Source organism: Triticum urartu, chromosome 1 (assembly GCF_003073215.2).
Source record: "Triticum urartu cultivar G1812 chromosome 1, Tu2.1, whole genome shotgun sequence".
NCBI classification, from domain to species: domain Eukaryota; kingdom Viridiplantae; phylum Streptophyta; class Magnoliopsida; order Poales; family Poaceae; genus Triticum; species Triticum urartu.
In genome coordinates, this window is record NC_053022.1 from 503336376 (window position 1) to 503359507 (window position 23132).

Genomic DNA, 23132 nt, shown 5'->3' on the forward strand with positions numbered 1-23132 from the left:
AGAAATGTATCTTCATAGGATACCCAAAGGAGACTGTTGGGTACACCTTCTCTCACAGATCCGAAGGCAAGATATCCGTTGCTAAGAATGGATCCTTTCTAGAGAAGGAGTTTCTCTCGAAAGAAGTGAGTGGGAGGAAAGTAGAACTTGATGAGGTATTTGTACCTTCTCTCGAATTGGAAAATAGTTCATCACAGAAACCAGTTCCAGTGATGCCTATAGCAATTAGTGAGGAAGTTAATGATGATGACCATGAAACTTTAGATCAAGTTACTACCAAACCTCATAGGTCAATCGGAGTACGATCCGCACCAGAGTGGTACGGTAATCCTGTTTTGGAAGTCATGTTACTAGACCATGATGAACCTACGAACTATGAGGAAGCGATGATGAGCCCAGATTCCGACAAATGGCTTGAGGCCATGATATCTGAGATAGAATCCATGTATGAGAACAAAGTGTGGACATTGGTGGACTTGCCCGATGATCAGCAAGCCATTGAGAATAAATGGATCTTCAAGAGGAAGACGGGCGCTGATAGTAGTGGTACTATCTACAAAGCTCGACTTGTCCAAACGGGTTTTTGACAAGCTCAAGGTGTTGACTACGATGAGATTTTCTCACTCGTATCGATGCTTAAAGTCTGTCTGAATCATGTTAGCAATTGCCACATTTTATGAAATCTGACAAATGGATGTCAAAACTGCATTCCTTAATGGATTTATTAAAGGAGAGTTGCATATGATACAACCAGAAGGTTTTGTTAATCCTAAAGGTGCTAAAAAATGTGCAAGCTCCAGCGATCCATCTATGGACTGGTGCAATCATCTCGGAGTTGGAATATACACTTTGATGAGTTGATCAAAGCATATAGTTTTATACAGACTTCCGGTGAAGCCTGTATTTACAAGAAAGTGAGTGGGAGCACTACAGCCTTTCTGATAAGTATATGTGAATGACATATTGTTGATCAGAAATGATGTCGAATTTTCTGGAAATCATAAAGGAGTGTTTGAAAGGAGTTTTTCAAAGAAAGACCTCGATGAAGCTACTTACGTATTGGGCATCAAGATCTATAGAGATAGGTCAAGACGCTTAATAAGATTTTATCAATGAGTACATACCATGCAAGATTTTGAAGTAGTTCAAAATAGAACAGTCAAAGAAGGAGTTCTTGCCTGTATTGCAAGGTGTAAAGTTGAGTAAGACTCAAAACACGACCACGGCAAAAATAGAAAAAAGAATGAAAGTCATTCCCTATGTCTCAGCCATAGGTTCTATAAAGTATGCTATGCTATGTACCAGACCTATTATGTACCTTGCCATGAGTTTGGCAAGGGGGTACGATAGTGATCCAGGAGTGGATCATTGGACAGTGCTACCTCTTTTAGCACTGCATTGGTTTTCCCCGAAGAGGAAGGGATGATGCAGCAAAGTAGCGTAAGTATTTCCCTCAGTTTTTGAGAACCAAGGTATCAATCCAGTAGGAGGCTATGCGCGAATCCCTCGTACCTACACAAAACAAATAAATCCTCGCAACCAACGCAAATAGGGGTTGTCAATCCCTATAGGGCCACTTACGAGAGTGAGATCTGATAGATATGATAAGATAATATTTTTGGTATTTTTTATGATAAAGATGAAAAGTAAAATAAAGGCAAAGTAAATAGCAAAATAAATAACTAAGTAGTAGGAGATTAATATGATAGAGATAGACCCGGGGGCCATAGGTTTCACTAGTGGCTTCTCTCGAAAGCATAAGTATTCTACGGTGGGTGAACAAATTACTGTTGAGCAATTGACAGAATTGAGCATAGTTATGAGAATATCTAGGTATGATCATGTATATAGGCATCACGTCTGAGACAACTAGACCGACTCCTGCCTCCATCTATTACTATTACTCCACTCATCGACCACTATCCAGCATGCATCTAGAGTATTAAGTTAAAAACAGAGTAATGCCTTAAGCAAGATGACATGATGTAGAGGGGTAGACTCATGCAATATGAAGAAAACCCCATCTTGTTATCCTCGATGGCAACAATACAATACGTGCCTTGCTGCCCTTACTGTCACCGGGAAAGGACACCAAGATTGAACCCAAAGCTAAGCACTTCTCCCATTGCAAGAAAGATCAATCTAGTAGGCCAAACCAAACTGATAATTCGAAGAGACTTGCAAAGATAACCAATCATACATAAAAGAATTCAGAGAAGATTCAAATATTATTCATAGATAGACTTGGTCATAAACCCACAATTCATCGGTCTCAACAAAGACACCGCAAAAAGAAGATTACATCGAATAGATCTCCACAAGAGAGGGGGAGAACATTGTATTGAGATCCAAAAAGAGAGAAGAAGCCATCTAGCTACCAACTATGGACCCGTAGGTCTGAAGTAAACTACTCACACTTCATCGAAGAGGCTATGGTGTTGATGTAGAAGCCCTCCGTGATCGATGCCCCCTCCGGCGGAGCTCCTGAACAGCCCCAAGATGGGATCTCATGGATACAAAAAGTTATGGCGGTGGAATTAGGGTTTCGGCTCCTGTTCTGATCTTTGGGGGTATGTGGGTATATATAGGAGGAAGAAGTACGTCGGTGGAGCAACAGGGGGCCCACGAGGGTGGAGGGCGTGCCCCCTGCCTCGTGGCCTCCTGTTAATTGGCTTGACGTAGGGTCCAAGTCTCCTGAGTTGCATTCGGTGAGAAAATCACGCTCCCGAAGGTTTCATTCCGTTTGGACTCCATTTGACATTCCTTTTCTTCGAAACCCTAAAACAGGCAAAAAACAACAATTCTGGGCTGGGCCTCCAGTTAATAGGTTAGTCCCAAAAATAATATAAAAGTGGATAATAAAGCCCAATAATGTCCAAAACAGTAGATAATATAGCATGGAGCAATCAAAAATTATAGATACGTTGGAGACGTATCAAGCATCCCCAAGCTTAATTCCTACTCGTCCTCGAGTAGGTAAATGATAACAACAGAATTTTTGATGCGGAGTGCTACTTGGCATAATTTTAGTGTAATTCTTCTTAATTGTGGTATGAATATTCAGATCCGAAATATTCAATACAAAAGTTCATATTGACATAAAAATGATAATACTTCAAGCATACTAACTAAGCAATTATGTCTTCTCAAAATAACATGGCCAAAGAAAGTTCATCCCTACAAAATCATATGGTTTAGTCATGTTTTATTTTCGTCACACAAGAATGCTATCATCATGCACAACCCCGATGACAAGCCAAGCAATTGTTTCATACTTTAGTAATCTCAAACCTATAAACTTTCACGCAATATATGAGCGTGAGCCATGGACATAGCACTATAGGTGGAATAGAATATAATGAGGGGGGTTGTGTGGAGAAGACAAAAAAGGAGGAAGTCTCACATCAACGAGGCTAATCAATGGGCTATGGAGATGCCCACCGATTGATGTTAATGCAAGGAGTAGGGATTGCCATGCAACGGATGCACTAGAGCTATAAATGTATGAAAGCTCAACAAAAGAAATTAGTGGGTGTGCATCCAACTTGCTTGCTCATGAAGACCTAGGGCACTTGAGGAGGCCCATTGTTGGAATATACAAGCCAAGTTCTATAATGAAAAATTCCCACTAGTATATGAAAGTGATAACATGAGAGACTCTCTACTATGAAGATCATGGTGCTACTTTGAAGCACAAGTGTGGCAAAGGATAGTAACATTGTCCCTTCTCTCTTTTTCTCTCATTTTATTTTTTGGGCCTTTTTACGGCCTTTCTCTTCTTTTTTTTAATTATTCCTCACTTGGGACAATGCTCTAGAAAATGATGATCATCACACTTCTATTTATTTACAACTCAATGATTACAACTCGATACTAGAACAAAGATGACTCTATATGAATGCCTCCGGCGGTGTACCGGGATATGCAATGAACCAAGAGTGACATGTATGAAAGAATTATGAACGGTGGCTTTGCCACAAATACTATGTCAACTACATGATCATGCTAAGAAATATGACAATGATGAATGTGTCATGATGAACGGAATGATGGAAAGTTGCATGGCAATATATCTCGGAATGGCTATGGAAATGCCATAATAGGTAGGTATGGTGGCTGTTTTGAGGAAGATATAAGGAGGTTTATGTGTGAAAGAGCGTATCATATCACGGGGTTTGGATGCACCGGCGAAGTTTGCGCCAACTCTCAATGTGAGAAAGGGCAATGCACGGTACCGAAGAGGCTAGCAAGGATGGAAGGGTGAGAGTGCGTATAATCCATGGACTCAACATTAGTCAAAAAGAACTCACATACTTATTGCAAAAATCTACAAGTCATCAAAAACCTCGGTACCACGCGCATGCTCCTAGGGGGATAGATTGGTAGGAAAAGACCATCGCTCGTCCCCGACCGCCACTCATAAGGAAGACAAACAAATAACACCTCATGTTTCAAATTTGTTGCATAACGTTTACCATACGTGCATGCTACGGGACTTGCAAACCTCAAAACAAGTATTTCTCAATTTTACAACTACTCAACTAGCACGACTTTGATATTATTACCTCCATGTCTCAAAACAATCATCAAGCATCAAACTTCTCTTAGTATTCAACACACTCATAAAAAAGTTTTATTATTAGTCTTGCATACCAAGCATATTAGGATTTTAAGCAAATTACCATGCTATTAAGACTCTCAAAATAATCTAAGTGAAGCATGAGAGATCAATAGTTTCTATAAAACAAATCCACCACTGCGCTCTAAAAGATATAAGTGAAGAACTAGAGCAAAATTATATAACTCAAAAGATATAAGCGAAGCACATAGAGTATTCTAACAAATTCCAAATCATGTATGGCTCTCTCAAAAGATGTGTACAGCAAGGATGATTGTGGTAAACAAATAAGAAAAGACTCAAATCATACAAGACGCTCCAAGTAAAACACATATCATGTGGTAAATAAAAATATAGCTCCAAGTAAAGTTACCGATAGAAGTAGATGAAAGAGGGGATGCCTTCCGGGGCATCCCCAAGCTTTGGCTTTTAGGTGTCCTTAGATTATCTTGGGGGTGCCATGGGCATCCCCAAGCTTAGGATCTTGCCACACCTTGTTCCATAGTCCATCAAATCTTTACCCAAAACTTGAAAACTTCACAACACAAAACTTAAAGTAGAAAATCTCGTGAGCTCCGTTAGCGAAAGAAAATAAAAGACCACTTCAAGGTACTGTAATGAACTCATTCTTTATTTATATGTGTGTTATACCTACTGTATTCCAACTTCTATATGGTTTATAAACTAATTTACTAGCCATAGATTCATTAAAATAAGCAAACAACACACGAAAAACAGAATCTGTCAAAAACAGAACAGTCTGTAGTAATCTGTAGCTAGTGCAAGATCTGGAATCCCAAAAATTCTAAAATAAATTGCTGGACGTGAGGAATTTATCTATTAATCATCTGCAAAAATAATTAACTAAATAGCACTTTCCAAATAAAAATGACAGCAGTTCTCGTGAGCGCTAAAGTTTCTGTTTTTTACATCAAGTTCAACAAGACTTTCCCCAGTCTTCCCAACGGTTCTACTTGGCACAAACACTAATTAAACACAAAAAACACAACCAAAACAGAGGCTAGATAATTTATTTATTACTAAGCAGGAGAAAAAAGCAAGGAATAAAAAAAATTGGGTTGCCTCCCAACAAGCGCTATCGTTTAACGCCCCTAGCTAACAAGCAAGAATAGATCTAGGTATTGCCATCTTTGGTAGGCAATCCATAAGTGGCTTTCATAATAGATTCATAAGGTAATTTAATTTTCTTTCTAGGAAAGTGTTCCATGCCTTTCCTTAACAGAAATTGGAATCTAATATTTCCTTCCTTCATATCAATAATTGCACCAATCGTTCTAAGGAAAGGTCTACCAAGAATAATAGGACATGAAGGATTGCAATCTATGTCAAGAACAATAAAATCTGCGGGCACATAATTCCTATTTGAGACAATAAGAACATCATTAATTAATCCCATAGGTTTCTTAATAGTGGAATCCGCAAGGTGCAAGTTTAGAGAGCAATCATCAAAATCACGGAAACCTAACAAATCACACAAAGTCTTTGGCATCATGGAAACACTAGCACCCAAATCACATAAAGCATAGCATTCATGATCTTTAATTTTAATTTTAATAGTTGGTTCCCACTCATCATAAAGTTTTCTAGGGATAGAAACTTCCAATTCAAGTTTTTCTTCATAAGATTGCATCAAGGCATCAACGATATGTTTAGTAAACGCTTTATTTTGACTATAAGCATGAGGAGAATTTAGCATGGATTGCAACAAGGAAATACAATCAATCAAAGAGCAGTTTTCATAGTTAAATTCCTTGAAATCCATAATAGTGGGTTTAGCAACATCTAGGGTTTTAATTTCTTCAATCCCACTTTTATCAAATTTAGCATCAAGATCAAAAGATTCAGAATTCTTGGAACGCCTTCTAGGTCAAGGTGGATCATATTCAGTCCCATCATTATCAAGATTTATATTGCAAAACAAAGATTTAATAGGGGACACATCAATAACTTTTAGATCTTCATCATTATTTTCATAGGAACTAGAAGAACACGCTTTTATAAAGGCATCTTTCTTAGCACGCATCCTAGCGGTTCTTTCTTTGCACTCGTGAATGGAAATTCTCATGGCTTTGATAGACTCATTGATATCATGCTTAGGTGGAATAGATCTAGGTTTCAAAGAATCAACATCAAGAGCAATTCTATCAATGTTCCTAGCCAAATCATCAATCTTAAGCAATTTTTCTTCAATCATAGCATTACAATTCTTTTGCGAAGTAATAAATTCTTTAATATTAGATTCAAAATCAGAGGGAATCTTATTATAATTTCCATAATAATTTTTGTAGGAATTACCATAATTATTAGAGGGATTACTAGGATAAGGCCTAGGATTGAAATTTCCTCTATACGCGTTGTTACCAAAATTGTTCCTACCAACAAGATTCACATCCATAGATTCATTATTATTCTCAATCAAAGTAGACAAGGGCATATCATTAGGATCAGAAGAAACACTCTTATTAGCAAATAATTTCATAAGTTCATCCATCTTTCCACTCAAAACATTAATTTCTTCTATCGCATGCACCTTTTTATTAGTAGATCTTTCAGTATGCCATTGAGAATAACCATAATATTATCTAGGAGTTTAGTAGCTTCTCCTAAGGTGATTTCCATAAAAGTGCCTCCCGCGGCCGAATCAAAAAGATTTCTAGAAGCAAAATTCAATCCGGCATAAAAATTTTGTATAATCATCCACAAATTTAAACCATGAGTAGGGCAATTACGTATCATTAATTTCATTCTCTCCAAAGCTTGTGCAACATGTTCATGATCAAGTTGCTTAAAGTTCATAATATCGTTTCTAAGAGAGATGATTTTAGCAGGAGGAACATACTTAGAGATAAAAGCATCTTTGCACTTGTTCCATGAATCAATATTATTTTTAGGCGAAGACGAAAACCAAGCTTTAGCACGATCTCTAAGGGAAAAAGGAAATAGCTTCAATTTAACAATATCATTATCCACATGTTTCTTCTTTTGCATGTCACACAAATCAACGAAGCTATTTAGATGGGTAGCGGCATCTTCACTAGGAAGGCCGGAGAACAGATCTTTCATGACAAGATTTAGCAAAGCAGTATTAATTTCACAAGATTCAGCATCGGTAAGAGGAGCAATCGGAGTGCTAATAAAATCATTGTTGTTGGTATTGGTGAAGTCACATAATTTAGTATTATCTCGAGCCATCGCGACAAACAAGCAAACAAACACACAAGCAAACAAAAAGCAAGTGGACAAAAAGGGGAAAATAGAGAAAGAGAGGGAGGATAGAGAGAGAGAGAGGGCGAATAAAACGTCAAGGGTGAATTGGGGGGAGAGGAAAACGAGAGGCAAATGGCAAATAATGTAATGCGGGAGATAAGGGTATGTGATGGGTACTTGGTATGTTGACTTTTAAGTAGACCTCCCCGGCAACAGCGCCAGAAATCCTTCTTGCTACCTCTTTTAGCACTGCGTTGGTTTTCCCCGAAGAGGAAGGGATGATGCAGCAAAGTAGTGTAAGTATTTCCCTTAGTTTTTGAGAACCAAGGCATCAATCCAGTAGGAGGCTACGCGCGAGTCCCTCGTACATGCACAAAACAAATAAATCCTCGCAACCAACGCAAGTAGGGGTTGTCAATCCCTATAGGGCCACTTACGGGAGTGAGATCTGATAGATATGATAAGATAATATTTTTGGTATTTTTTTATGATAAAGATGCAAAGTAAAATAAAGTCAAAGTAAATAGCAAAGTAAATAACTAAGTAGTAGGAGATTAATATGATAGAGATAGACCCGGGGGCCATAGGTTTCACTAGTGGCTTCTCTCGAGAGCATAAGTATTCTACGGTGGGTGAACAAATTACTGTTGAGCAATTGATAGAATTGAGCATAGTTATGAGAATATCTAGGTATGATCATGTATATAGGCATCACATCTGAGACAAGTAGACTGACTCCTGCCTGCATCTACTACTATTACTCCACTCATCGACCGCTATCCAGCATGCATCTAGAGTATTAAGTTAAAAACAGAGTAACACCTTAAGCAAGATGACATGATGTAGAGGGATAGACTCATGCAATATGAAGAAAACCCCATCTTGTTATCCTCGATGGCAACAATACAATACATGCCTTGCTGCCCTTACTGTCACCAGGAAAGGACACCGCAAGATTGAACCCAAAGCTAAGCACTTCACCCATTGCAAGAAAGATCAATCTAGTAGGCCAAAACCAAACTGATAATTCGAAGAGACTTGCAAAGATAACCAATCATACATAAAAGAATTCAGAGAAGATTCAAATATTAGTCATAGATAGACTTGATCATAAACCCACAATTCATCGGTCTCAACAAACACACTGCAAAAAGAAGATTACATCAAATAGATCTCCACAAGAGAGGGGGAGAACATTGTATTGAGATCTAAAAAGAGAGAAGAAACCATCTAGCTACTAACGATGGACCTGTAGGTCTGAAGTAAACTACTCACACTTCATCGGAGAGGCTATGGTGTTGATGTAGAAGCCCTCCATGATCGATGCCCCCTCCGGCGGAGCTCCGAAACAGGCCCCAAGATGGGATCTCGTGGATACAGGAAGTTACAACATTCGAATTAGGGTTTCGGCTCCTGTTCTGATCGTTTGGGGGCACGTGGGTATATATATATAGGAGGAAGAAGTACGTCGGTGGAGCAACAGGGGCCCACGAGGGTGGAGGGCGCGCCTGGGGGGGGCAGGCGCGCCCCCCTACCTCGTGGCCTCCTGTTAAATGGCTTGACGTAGGGTCCAAGTCTCCTGAGTTGTATTCGGTGAGAAAATCACATTCCCGAAGGTTTCATTCCGTTTGGACTCCGTTTGATATTCCTTTTCTTCGAAACCCTAAAACAGGCAAAAAAACAGCAATTCTGGGCTGGGCCTCCGGTTAATAGGTTAGTCCCAAAAATAATATAAAAGTGGATAATAAAGCCCAATAATGTCCAAAACAGTAGATAATATAGCATGGAGCAATCAAAAATTATAGATACGTTGGAGACGTATCAGACAGCGGTAAAAGTTATCCTTAGTTACCTAAGCAGACTAAGGAAATATTTCTCGGTAATGGAGGTAATAAAGAGTTTGTCGTAAAGAGTTACGTCGATGCAAACTTTTACACCGATCCGGATGACTCCTAGTCTCAATCTGGATACATATTGGAAAGTGGGCGCAATTAGCTCGAGTAGCTCCATGCAGAGCATTGTAGACATAAAAATTTGCGAAATACATACGGATCGGAATGTGGCAGACTCGTTGACTAAACTTCTCTAACAAGAAAAACATGATCACACCTTAGTACCCTTTGGGTGTTAGTCACATACCGATGTGAACTAATCACATAAAGATGTGAACTATTGGTGTTAAATCACATGACGATGTGAACTAGATTATTCACTCTAGTGCAAGTGGGAGACTGAAGGAAATATGCCCTAGAGGCAATAATAAAGTTGTTTTTTATATTTCCTTATATCATGATAAATGTTTATTATTCATGCTAGAATTGTATTAACCGGAAACTTAGTACATGTGTGAATACAAAGACAAAACAGAATGTCCCTAGTATGCCTCTACTTGACTAGCTCGTTAATCAAAGATGGTTATGTTTCCTGACCATAGACATGTGTTGTCATTTGATGAACGGAATCACATCATTGGAGAATGATGTGATGGACAAGACCCATCCGTTAGCTTAGCATAATGATCATTTAGTTTTATTGCTATTGCTTTCTTCATGACTTATACATGTTCCTTTGACTATGAGATTATGCAACTCCCGAATACCGGAGGAACACCTTGTGTGCTATCAAGCGTCACAACGTAACTAGGTGATTATAAAGATGCTCTATAGGTGTCTCCGATGGTGTTTGTTGACTTGGCATAGATCAAGATTAGGATTTGTCACTCGGTGTATCGGAGAGGTATCTCTGGGCCCTCTCGGTAATGCACATCACTCTAAGCCTTGCAAGCAATGTGACTAATGATTTAGTTACGGGATGATGCATTACGGAATGAGTAAAGAGACTTGCCGGTAACGATATTGAACTAGGTATGAGGATACCAACGATCGAACCTCGGGCAAGTAGCATACCAATGACAAAGGGAACAACGTATGTTGTTATGCGGTTTGACCGATAAAGATCTTCGTAGAATATGTAGGAGCCAATATGAGCATCTAGGTTCCACTATTGGTTATTGTCTGGAGACGTGTCTCGGTCATGTCTACATAGTTCTCGAACCCGTAGGGTCCGCACGCTTAATGTTCGATGACGATTTGTATTATGAGTTATGTGATTTGATGACCGAAGTTTGTTCGGAGTTCCGGATGAGATCACGGACATGACAAGGAGTCTCGAAATGGTCAAGAGGTACAGATTCATATATTGGAAGATTGCATTCCGACATCAGAATGGTTCCGAGTGGTTCAGACATTTTTTCGGAGTACCGGGAGGTTACCGGAACCCCCGGGAGAAGCATTGGGCTTATTGGGCCTTATTGGAGGAGAGGAGAAGGGCCACATGAGAGGGGTGCCCCCCCTTCCCAAACCAAATTGGACTAGGAGTGGGGGCCAGCCCCCCTCTTTCCTTCTCCCTCTCTCTCTCTCCCTTCCCCTTTTCCCTCTCCGGTGGAAGGAAGGTGGGGGGCGGCGAATCCTACTTGGACTAGGAGTCGAAGTTGGACTCCCCCCTTATGGCGCGCCCCCTAGGCCAGCCACCTCCTCCTTCCCCTTTATATACGGAGGCGGGGGCACCCCAAAGGCACAACAGACATCTCTTAGCCGTGTGTCGTGCCCCCTCTACAGTTTACCACCTCGGTCATATCGTCGTAGTGCTTAGGTGAAGCCCTGCGCCAGCAACTTCATCATCACCGTCGCCACACCGTCGTGCTGACGGAACTCTTCCTCATCCTCAACTGGATCTAGAGCTCGAGGGACGTCATCGTGCTGAACGTGTGCTGAACACAGAGGTACTGTACATTCGGTGCTAGGATCGGTTGGATCGTGAAGACGTTCGACTACATCATCCGTGTTACTAAATGCTTCCGCTTTTGGTATACGAGGGTACGTGGACACACTCTCCCCTCTCGTTGCTATGCATCTCCTAGTTAGATCTTCCGTGATCGTAGGAAAATTTTGAATTACTACGTTCCCCAACACGTACATAACCTTCCAATATATGAATCTTTACCTCTCGACCATTTCGAGACTCCTCATCATGTCTGTGATCTCATCCGGGACTCCGAACAAACTCCGGTCACCAAAACACATAACTCATAATACAAATCATCATCGAACGTTAAGCGTGCGGACCCTACGGGTTCGAGAACTATGTAGACATGACCGAGACACATCTCCAGTCAATAACCAATAGCGGAACCTGGATGCTCATATTGATTCCTACCTATTCTACGAAGATCTTTATCGGTCAAACCACAATGACAACATACGTTATTCCCTTTGTCATCGGTATGTTACTTGCCCGAGATTCGATTGTCGGTATCATCATACCTAGTTTAATCTCATTACCGGCAAGTCTCTTTACTCGTTCTGTAATGCATCATCCCGTAACTAACTCATTAGTCACATTGCTTGCAAGGATTATAGTGATGTGCATTACAGAGAGGGCCCAGAGATACCTCTCCGATACTCGGAGTGACAAATCCTAATCTCGATCTATGACAACCCAACAAACACCTTCGGAGACACCTGTAGAGCATCTTTATAATCACCCAGTTACGTTGTGATGTTTGATAGCACACAAGGTGTTCCTCCGGTATTCGGGAGTTGCATAATCTCATAGTCAGAGGAATATGTATAAGTCATGAAGAAAGCAATAGCAATAAAACTTAACGATCATTATGCTAAGCTAACGGATGGGTCTTGTCCACCACATCACTCTCTAATAATGTGATCCTGTTCATCAAATGACAACACATGTCTATGGTCAGGAAACTTAACCATCTTTGATTAACGAGCTAGTCAAGTAGAGGCATACTAGGGACACTCTGTTTGTCTATGTATTCACACATGTACTAAGTTTCCGGTTAATAAAATTCTAGCATGAATAATAAACATTTATCATGATATAAGGAAATATAAAAAACGACTTTATTATTGCCTCTAGGGCATATTTCCTTCACAATCCACCTGCGGCTACCATCTGGCACTGTTTGTTTGACAGTCTGAAGCTGAACTGAATCATAATTAATCACTGCAGGCCCTTGCCTTTTATTGGATCATAGAGATAGGGTGCATTTAAAGGATTTTGTGAAACGCCCACCAGTGTGTCCAGGTAGCTAGTTAAGAATCTTTAGGACACAGAATAAGTTTTTAATTAAGTAGCATAGTTAAAGTAGACATATGAGTATCTGGTGGATTAGCAGGTAAACATGTAGCACATACTAGCCACAGATACGAGGGTGCTTGCATTTTTCGGAATTTATTTTAGGCTTTCTGGTGATATGCGTTCAGCGGAAGAAGATGTTCTCGTCAACTACAAAGATGTCTGTGGCGGCTTCCCCGATCTCATGATGATATGTCGCCCCAGTCTTTCAAAAGTGCTCACAGAGATAGGGTGTGTGGGTGCATTTATACAGGGGATGACTGTATACGCGCATATATGAATGTTTGCGTTTGTACTATGTTAAAAACAATGTGGGTCGTCATCAAATATATAGTTAATGGTAATGTTTAGATCCGGCGCATCGGCCGAAACTTCGGTCGGCTCCTGCCTCCTCACGCACAACACACACGCACATGTAGCAACTTCTCCCCTGATGTGGGCCTGTGCATCTTATCCATCCCTCCCCGCATTGTTCCCACGCAGTCCGCGTGCGCCCACGAGCAGCGCCCCCGAGCCCCATCGCCCCGCGCCCCACCTCCTCGTCGCCCGGCCCCGCCGCCTCGCCGGCTGGTCGCCGGAGGGCGCCGCCACCGTCGGGTCTCAACCCCATCCACCGTCGGCTGGGAAGGGAGCTGCAATCATGGGAAGGGAGCTGCAATCGTGTACTGGTTTTGCTGGAACCGGTAACGGCGGCGAGTTGCGGGATTCACCCCGATGAGCTGTTGGGGTCACCACGGCAAGTTGGACTTGGAATGGACGGGGTGATGCTGCAACCACAAATCACGGTTGCTGCAACCGACGCAGTGTTTTGCTGGAAGTAGCACCCAAAAATGCTCCCATCGAAGTCGTTTTTGCTGGACCAGCAGTTTTTGCTACATCCGGCATCGTATTTTGCTATAGCTGGCATCGTTTTTTGCTGCAACCTGTCGACTGTCCGCTACGAACGCCGGCGCGGCAGAAGATGCAACCAGGGTGGACAAATGCTACAACCGATGTATACATTTTCTACTGGCTACATTTTTATTTGCTGGAACTAGTCAAGTGTCTAGCTTCCACCCAGGGAGAAAATGCTTCAACCATTTGTGGAAAAGCTTCATTCAGCTAGAGGAAAAGTTTTTAGAGTGGCATGAGGAAAAATCTTGCTCCGCATAAAAAAGCTTCAACCGGCAGGACAAAAAGCTTCAAGCGGTAATGGCAAAAAAGCTTCAACCGGGAGAGCCCGGCGAATGACCGGTGGCGACGAGGACGGAGATCGGAGACCGGGGGCGACAAGGACGGCGACTTGGGGCGAGGACGGCGACCGGGCGGTGACCAGCGATCGGGGGCGGGGACGGCGACCGGGAGGCGACAAGGACGGCGACCGGCGACCGGGGGTGAGGGCGGCAAGCCGGCGACGAGGACGGCAACCGGCTACCGGGGGCGAGGGCAGCGAGCCGGCGACGAGGACGGCGACCGGCGGTAAGCTGGTGATGCTTCAAGGTCAGGCCTCGAAGCGGTCCATGGCGGGTGTCCAGCACAAATAGCGTTGCGGGGGATTTTTGTCGTTCACGCGCGTGAGGAAGGGGGCGATAGAAGGGTGTGATCTAACGGCTCTGGGCAAAGCGATCCGACGGTGGGCAGCCGATCGGCTATGTTGCACGGATACTTGGATACTTATCGGATACGTGATACGGGGATACGCCCGATATGCCAATTTTCTGAAAACATGGATACGGCGATACGTTTATATGTAGATATTATATATATTAATTATTAAAAATATTGAAAAGAAAATAGAGCTTCTAGGTCAAAGCATGCCTCAATAGAATTATTCCCTTTGTTTTCTTGCACTTGGTCCACTTTTATTAATTAGCAGTTGGATTTTCGCGGGTTTGTTGTTCCAATCAGTGCATCGACTCTCTCTTGCTCACATTTCAATTGAACAAAAATATTGACAGTCATGTTTTGGCATGAACTCACACCCATGTTGGGTATCTTTAAAAGATGTGCCTTTACTATTGAGGGAGGGGATTTCACGTCAAACGAGGGGTTTCAGGTATCCAAAAAGTATCGCAGAAGTATCCTTGAAGTATCAAACATTATTTTCTTTTTTTTAAATCAGAAAATCGAGATATACTTACGGGATACATATCGGGCAGTATCCGAGTATCGGGGCAGTATCCGGCTGAATACGCGCGCTTTCTAAAGTATCCGCGCGCCGACCGGCCGAATCGTTCGGCCAGTGCACCGGCGCAGATCACTGCCCTATAGTTAACCGCAAGAGGACGTTGGTGAAATTTTTCAAGAAAAAAAAAAGATGTTGCGATGACGCCACATTCGTGGACTCATACTAACAAGGATAAGAAGCCATGAAAACAGCCTTAACATGAGATTTACAGAACTCAATCATCGATGGTAATACAAAATTGCAACGTGGCTACAACAGTTAGTACTATTACGATCTGTCAGCACAAAAGAATCCACAGCGCTACATTACGTGGTCTTAGATGTTGACGAAGGGCGCGCCGGTAATGAACTCGGTGGCGGCGAGCGCGACGAGGCCGAGCATGGCGAAGCGGCCGTTCCAGAGCTCGGCGTCGGCGCTCCAAACGCCGCTCGACTTGCTCTCGACACTCTGGCCCTGCAGCAGCGGCACCAACGATGCCACGGAGAACACCCCCGTGGTCACCAGGAACCAGCCAAGCCCAGCGCCGCTGCCGGCCTGGTCGAGGAGCCCACCACCGCGCGCCGCCTCGACGGTGAGCGCCGCCACGAATCCCACCATGGCCAGCCGGCCGTTGATGCGCTCCGGCGCTGGGCCGCTGAAGGCGAGCGCGTCCCACACGGAGGGGTTAGCCTTCTTGGTCATGGGCTTGGGTGCAGCCGGGATCGGGGTCGGGGTCGCGCTCGTGCTCGGAGAGAAGGAGGAGGTCGATGCGCTCGTTGTCTCCTTGGTTGAGTCAGGCTGCACATACACAAACAATTTTACATTGAGATCGAGTCTTGAAGTAACACTAGCCAGCCAGCGCATCCGAAACAGTTGAGCACGAGACGTGAAAGCTCACCTCGGTCTGGGCCCTGACGACGAGGGCGCGCCGGCGCGGGGCCACCACTAGAGAACGGGCGGCGGACCGGCCAACGACGGCGAAGGAGCTCAAAGCCACCATGGTCGCCATTACTCAAGGCAGAGAAGAGCTAGCGCAGGAAGAGAACTAGAGAAGGTGCTGCTGGCTAGATCGATGGTGATGACACTTGGTTGACGTTGTGTTGCTATGTCACTTGGGAGCGAGCAGGCGCGCATTTTATAGCGGCCGTGAGGGCGTCGCCAGTGGACGCGGCCGTGGCCACGTGAACGAGGTGATAGAGCTGTACGTGGAGGGAGGGAGGCGGCCGGCTCACGTCGACGTGGACACCGAAGGCCCCATAACCCGCTCTCGCCAAAAAGTGCACAAGACTAGAGAACCAGCAGAGTAATGCTACATATATATATATATAAGTTTACGAAAACACTAACACCCACACGTGTGGCAACATTGCAACTCGCCCACACGTCTGAATCATCGTCCAGTTAAGTTTGCATGAATCTTGACACATCGAGATAGTTTTCGCGTGCCACGTAGGACAAGGCCGGTGTGTGGGCGTTAGAGAGGTCGCCCACACGCTCCATAGCACGCGGTTGCTAGTTGCACTGTGTGGGCGAACTAGTTTCTGCCCACACAGCCACCACCTAGTCCATGCACGTGTGGGCGAATTGCTTTTCGCCCACACAACAGTCGTATGTTGTTGGATGGCAACTGCAGTTGCGCATACATGGCAACTAGGCAAACACACATGACAACTATGAATCGTTTGCTAGACAGCAATTGCATTTGCGCGTACGTGGCAATCAGATAAACATACGTGGCAACTGTGATTAACCACACGTTGCAACTAGGTAAACACACATGACAACTATTGTTTGACCACATGTGGCAAATAGTTAATCACACACGACAACTATGATTTGATTACACGCGGCAACTACCATAAATTAGACATGACAATTATAGTTAACCAAAACAGAGAGAGTTGATGTGCTTTTACAACCATATTTGCCATCCCGGATAACTACATCTGTCATCCCGGATGGCAACTAAATCGTCACCCTGCGCGTACCTAATGTAGCTGCGCCAGGATGTGTGGGCATATTTGCTTCGTGCCACACGCGCGGGACGGGGATGAGTAGTACTTGTTGGGCGTGTGGCACGAAGTAGCTGCGCCCACACGTGTGGGCAATTCTATTGTTTGCCCACACACAGCCTGTATGGACTGCCCCCTGCTCATGCCACACACAGTGTGTGGGCGAATGCCTATTATGCCACATGTGTGGTGGATATCGGCGTCTTGAGTTTATATGAGTTTCACAAACAGATAGGTTGTGATTGGAGCTTAAGGGGGAGGAATGGCCCACCCCCATGAAAATCAGGGGGAAGTGGTTAGGTAGAAAGAAAGAATTTTAGTCAGCGTGTAATTGCGTGTAACTCTTTATATGCTTAGCATTATTGGAACCATGTACTAACAAAAATTCCTCTTACAGCATCTACAGCCGCAAGGTTGCAAATCTGGCGCAGATAGTGATCGGTCGGGCCAAAAAATTAACCATTTGCAATCACATGCCCTATTTTCAAAACACCTATTACATGCAGCGCCATGCATGACGATCGTCCCGTCCATCTTGGGTCAGCTGGGCTATCAAAACACACCGAAAATTGCTCATAATTAAGATTTTCACACCCGTATTAGTCCCACATGACCGCATGACAAGCTAGTCGACCGGCTTAAATAGCCAGGTCGTGCAGAAGCAGTAAGCTTCTGACATTATTCGATCCTTTATATAGAAGATAGACTGTTACTAAGAATCCACAACCCCCCCCCCCTCCCCCACCCCTTCCCAAAAAAATCTACACTAAGCCATATTTGCTCTAGGAAGGGCAAGTCTCATTTAAGAATGGGGAAGCTATAGAGCTCCCATGGCCATTGGCGCAGCCGCCTACCAGCCCAGTCCCACTCCACCACCCATAGCGCCCTCTCCCCAATTTCGGCAAGATTTTGATGAAATTTTTTCTTCATTTTTCCATCTTCCCCGTCATCTCCGACGACGGTGGCTCATCCCTCCTCCTCGTCCCCGTCCATGAGCAAAGCACAACCGCACGCGGAGGAGCGCTTACAGGGCAAAAAGTTCACGTAAAGGAGAAACCGACAAAGAGAAACAAGGTCGCCAGCCACCATCACTGATTTCAATGAATCGTTGCCTTTCGAACCACGATACTGTGCCACTAGGAGAAGGAAGATGAGAAGAACCATTTAGACGAAGAAGTGCCCAAAACCGTGGCCCATGGAGGAACAAATATTGCCTACATCCACTCCTTCGTCACGTGTATACATTGCGCACGGTGAGGAACTATCAAATTGCTTTTGCAGATCATCTATCTTAGATCATAGCTAGCTCATATACATCATCAAGTGATGAGTAGGCATCCAGGAGGTCGGTCGGCCGCAGAAGCCAGGGGTAGATGTCGCGATGGCAAACAAGTTGTTCGATCAAATGCCTTGAAGGAATAGGGATGTGTGTGAGAGAGAGTAGTGTTAATGGAGGGTGAGCCCACGTCCAACTTAACGGTGGAACAAACGGTATTTGACCGTTTTATGCCACATCAACACTTACTACGAGCCCTTTCTGTCGGAAACATGTTTAATTCACTCCAAACGGCTCACTAGTGTTAGCTGCCAAAAATTATGTTGGAATAGATACAATTTTGTAGCCATGGAGTAAAGTGGTTGCGAGTTAAAACCCTAGACATAGATGTGATTGTTTTATGATATTCACCCTTTTTTAGGAAATACCAGCATGGCGGTAATATATTAACTTGGCATAACAATTACAGGAATTAAGAAGCTAGAGGGTCTCCATGACTCCATCCCATGACCCTCACCATGCTTAGCTAAAGCACGTGCTGCTCTTTTAGCCTCTCTATAAGACGATGCTTAGATATCTCACGTGTGAAATTGATAGATAGATACAAGTACTCATGATTGCCGTACTGGTGGTGACGGTGCACCGATGGCGAATCGTGAACATTGCGTAAGTAGGCCGGTCGACTGAGTCACGCGCTGTGCACGCCCGCGCGTATGTGTAGCCTCATATGGCTTCCTATCCATTCCCATGAGAGCAATATGACGCGTAGAAACTGTGCAGTTGTGTCTGAACCTGATTTTTGTATGGATCACGACCACACACATAAAATATTTTGCAGTGACGCCACACTCCTGGACTCATACTAAAAAAGGATAAGAAGCCATGAAAACAACCTAAACATGAGATTTACAGAATTCTACTACCGGAAGGAGGGAAGCATAACCGGAAGGAGGGAAGCATCGTTGAAGGCTATATGGCCGAAAAGGTCATTGAGTTCTGCCGATAGGAGAGCCTCGATACATCCATGAGGTTAGATTTCATGGTTTTGCAATGATCGGAATGATCAAGATCACTCCAAGTTTGACAAATTTGAACTGGCCCTTTTACCATCTTATCTTGAAAGATATGCAGTCATTAGTTCCTTATATGCAATAACACCTACATTGTTTGCATGCACAACATCCAGAAAGCCAATCTGTTGTGAAACCGCATGATTCCTTGTTCTGCCGCTGGTTCATTGAACGCCTATGTGCTGCCCTCAAACTCGCGACAATGTCAAGGGTACCAAATCAAATGGGTACATGAGTTTGCTATGAAACAAAAAGATGGTAAATCATAGATATAGAACTCCATGCTCTCGAAGAAAATAACAAAATACTTCATTTTTACATTAGTATACCATAAGAAAGCAAATGGCTGCTATGCCTTTTGAACTAGGCAAAATCAGTGGTATAGAAGGATAACTCCCATGAGTTTCTATGTAAAATTATGGTAAAAAATTGTGCCATATATATAGTTTCAAATAAATAATAAGTTTTTAATTAATTAGCATATTAAAAGTAGACATGTGAGTATATGATGGATTAGCGGATAGACATGTAGACCACACTAGCCACGGAGACGAGGGTGTCCTAATCCAAACAATGTTCTTCGTCACGGAAATTGATAATGCTATACGCACAGGCAAAGGCTACGGACCTTCACAGACCACGCTGCATGCCTTACTCTAATCCCCCCGAGAGGTCGCATCACTTAACCAAATCCCGGCCAATGAAATTCTAACCACGCCGTACTCCCCATTGCTTCATGAAAATATATAGTCTACCAAAGAGGGAGTAGGTGAAATTTGTCAAGAAAAAAAAAGATGTTGCGATGACGCCACACTCGTGGACTCATACTAAGAGCATCTCCAGTCGCGCCCTAACAGGTTCTTTCCGGACGTTTTTTCCGCGCCGGCGCCGAAAAAACGGCCCGGTCGCGCTCCCAGAAGCCCATTTTTCACCGGCTCGGGGCAAAACTGGTGCCGGCGGACCCAGGCCGAACCCGGCTTCCTGGGGGCGCCTGGGGCGCCGGCACAAGTGAAAAGGGCGCGTGGGTCCGCCCTGTCGGCGAGGTGAGCGCCTCTTCCCGCCGTTTCTTCCCGCGTTTTCCCCACTTTCCTTCCGTACTCTTCCTTCCTCCCGCCAATATCCTTCCCGCTCGCCTCCCTCCCAGCCGGCCGCCATGCCACCGAAGAAGTACGTCGCCCCCCGCGCGGCGGCAACCGCGACCGCCTCCGTCGCCCAGCCGAAGCAGAGGAAGCCGAGGGCGCCGCCGATCAAGCCACCGAGCATGTCAAACGCCGAGTAGAGGGCGGAAGTTGAGCGGCGGGAGGCTGTCACCGCCGACCGTCGGAACAGGGCCATCGCCAAGAAGGCCCGCGACAACGCGGCGCGCGCGGCTGCGCTGCCTTGGCGGACCAAATCGATGCCGAGGCGACTCGCGCGGGGATGATGAATCCACCCGGAAGCCATGCTCAGTACGCGCCCTGGGGCCAGCAAGGCGTCGGCTCTCCGCAGCCATGGGGATCGCCCTCGCCGGGCTACGCCGACGGGGACGCGCACGGTGGGTTCAACCCAAACGTCACCTTCCCCATGAATACCCGGCCCAGCGCACGCCCTCTCCCGCCTTCGCTGGCGTGCAGTACCCTCCATACAACTACTCGCCGCCCAGTTTGTCCCTCCGCGCAGTTGCTATGCATGTTCGCCGAATTCAAGCACCTCCACGTCTACAAGCGCATTGACAAGTGCGAGAAGTGGGCGGAAGTCCGGCGCACCCTCGACGAGGCCAAGGAGACCTACAAGCCGGACGCGCCGACTCCTGGAGCATCGGAAGGGCGGCCGGACGGCAACAAAGTTGCCAAGAAGGGGAAATACGCCGACGCAGCCACCGCTCGAGTGCAGGAGTCCATCGAGCACTGCCTCGCCGACGCGCAGGCCCGGGCCGTCCATCGTGAAGAGAAGACCGAGGCGCGGTGGCCGGCGTTGATGTCGAGCAGCGCCGTCAAGCTCGACCTGCTCCGGACGAACGTCGCCGCGAAGAAGAGAAACACCGACCTGTCTTTCCTGCTGGGTGGGGCGGACATGCTTCAGAGCACCGACGAGGCGGTCAAGGCGTGGTACTTGGCGGAGCGCCGCCTCATCCGGAACCAGCTTCCCTCGACAAGGCCGCCGACGCCAACGCACACGCCGACGCCGACGCCGACCCACACGCCGACGCCGCCGCCAAGCCTGCGTGACCACGCCTCCACGACGCCCAGCACCACTGAAGCCGCGCCGACACCGCCCAGCGCAGAGCCTGCTCCGACACCACCAAGCCCGCGCACGCCAACTCCGCCGACGTCTGGGGCAGAGCCCGCCGAGTGATGCGCACGCGAACTTTTGTCGCTCTATTTTTTGTACGCCGAACTATGGCTTGCGATCGCCCGACTTGTGACGTCTTTTGTGAGCGGGAGCGACCAAGTTCGAATTTTTCGCGTCCTGGGGGCGGCGCTCCCAGGGGCCGAACTAGCGCCGGTTCGTCCTCAAACCGTTTTTTTAGCGCCCTAGGGGGCTGAACGGCTGGAGATGCTCTAACAAAGGATAAGAAGCCATGAAAACAACCTTAACATGAGATTTACAGAATTCAATCATCGATAGTAATACAAAATTGCAACATGCCTACAACAGTTAGTACTATTACGATCTGTCAGCACAAAAGAATCCACAGCGCTACATTACGTGGTCTTAGATGTTGACGAAGGGCGCGCCGGTAATGAACTCGGTGGCGGCGAGCGCGACGAGGCCGAGCATGGCGAAGCGGCCGTTCCAGAGCTCAGCGTCCGCGCTCCAGAAGCCGCTGGACTTGCTCTCCACGCTCTGGCCCTGCAGCAACGGCACCAGCGACGCCACGGAGAACACCCCCGCGGTCACCAGGAACCAGCCAAGCCCAGCGCCGCTGCCGGCCTGGTCGAGGAGCCCACCACCGCGCGCCACCTCGACGGTGAGCGTCGCCACGAATCCCACCATGGCCAGCCGGCCGTTGATGTGCTCCGGCGCTGGGCCGCTGAAGGCGAGCGCGTCCCACACGGAGGGGTTAGCCTTCTTGATCATGGGCTTGGGTGCAGCCGGGATCGGGGTCGGGGTCGCGCTCGTGCTCGGAGAGGAGGAGGAGGTCGATGCGCTCGCTGTCTCCTTGGTTGAATCCATGCCAGGCTGCACATACACAAACAATTTTACATTGAGATCGAGTCTTGAAGTAACACTAGCCAGCCAGCATCCGAAACAGTTGAGCGCGAGACGTGAAAGCTCACCTCGGTCTGGGCCCTGACGACGAGGGCGTGCCGGCGCGGGGCCACCACTGGAGAACGGGCGGCGGACCGGCCAACGACGGCGAAGAAGCTCAAAGCCACCATGGTCGCCATTACTCAAGGCAGAGAAAAGCATACACTCACCCCTATGAACGCACACACGCACATCCTATCTCTATGAGCACCTCCGAAAGACTGAGCCGACATATCATCTTGAAATTTACGAAGTCACCGTAGGCGCCTCGTCGTCGACGGGAGCGTCTCCTCCCATTGAAAGCGCATCGCCGGAAATCCTGAAATAAATCTAGGAATAATGCGAACACCAGGATTTAAACCCTGGTGAATTGGGGATACCACTGTCCATCTAA

At 45.8% G+C, this 23132-nt stretch overlaps 2 protein-coding genes across 2 annotated transcripts; both read right to left on the minus strand.

The window, feature by feature from the left end:
- Positions 1-15333: 15333 nt before the first annotated feature.
- On the minus strand, positions 15334-16248 carry LOC125522956 (high molecular mass early light-inducible protein HV58, chloroplastic-like). Its single transcript, XM_048688001.1, has 2 exons — positions 16048-16248; positions 15334-15947 (listed from the first exon to the last, which is right to left on the minus strand). Exons 1-2 carry the CDS (start codon positions 16156-16158, stop codon positions 15486-15488), a joined length of 573 nt encoding a protein of 190 aa, XP_048543958.1. The 5' UTR covers positions 16159-16248; the 3' UTR covers positions 15334-15485.
- Positions 16249-22060: 5812 nt separating this feature from the next.
- LOC125522947 (high molecular mass early light-inducible protein HV58, chloroplastic-like) lies at positions 22061-22915 on the minus strand. The gene is made up of 2 exons (XM_048687991.1): positions 22768-22915; positions 22061-22669 (listed from the first exon to the last, which is right to left on the minus strand). Exons 1-2 carry the CDS (start codon positions 22876-22878, stop codon positions 22202-22204), a joined length of 579 nt encoding a protein of 192 aa, XP_048543948.1. The 5' UTR covers positions 22879-22915; the 3' UTR covers positions 22061-22201.
- Positions 22916-23132: the final 217 nt, after the last annotated feature.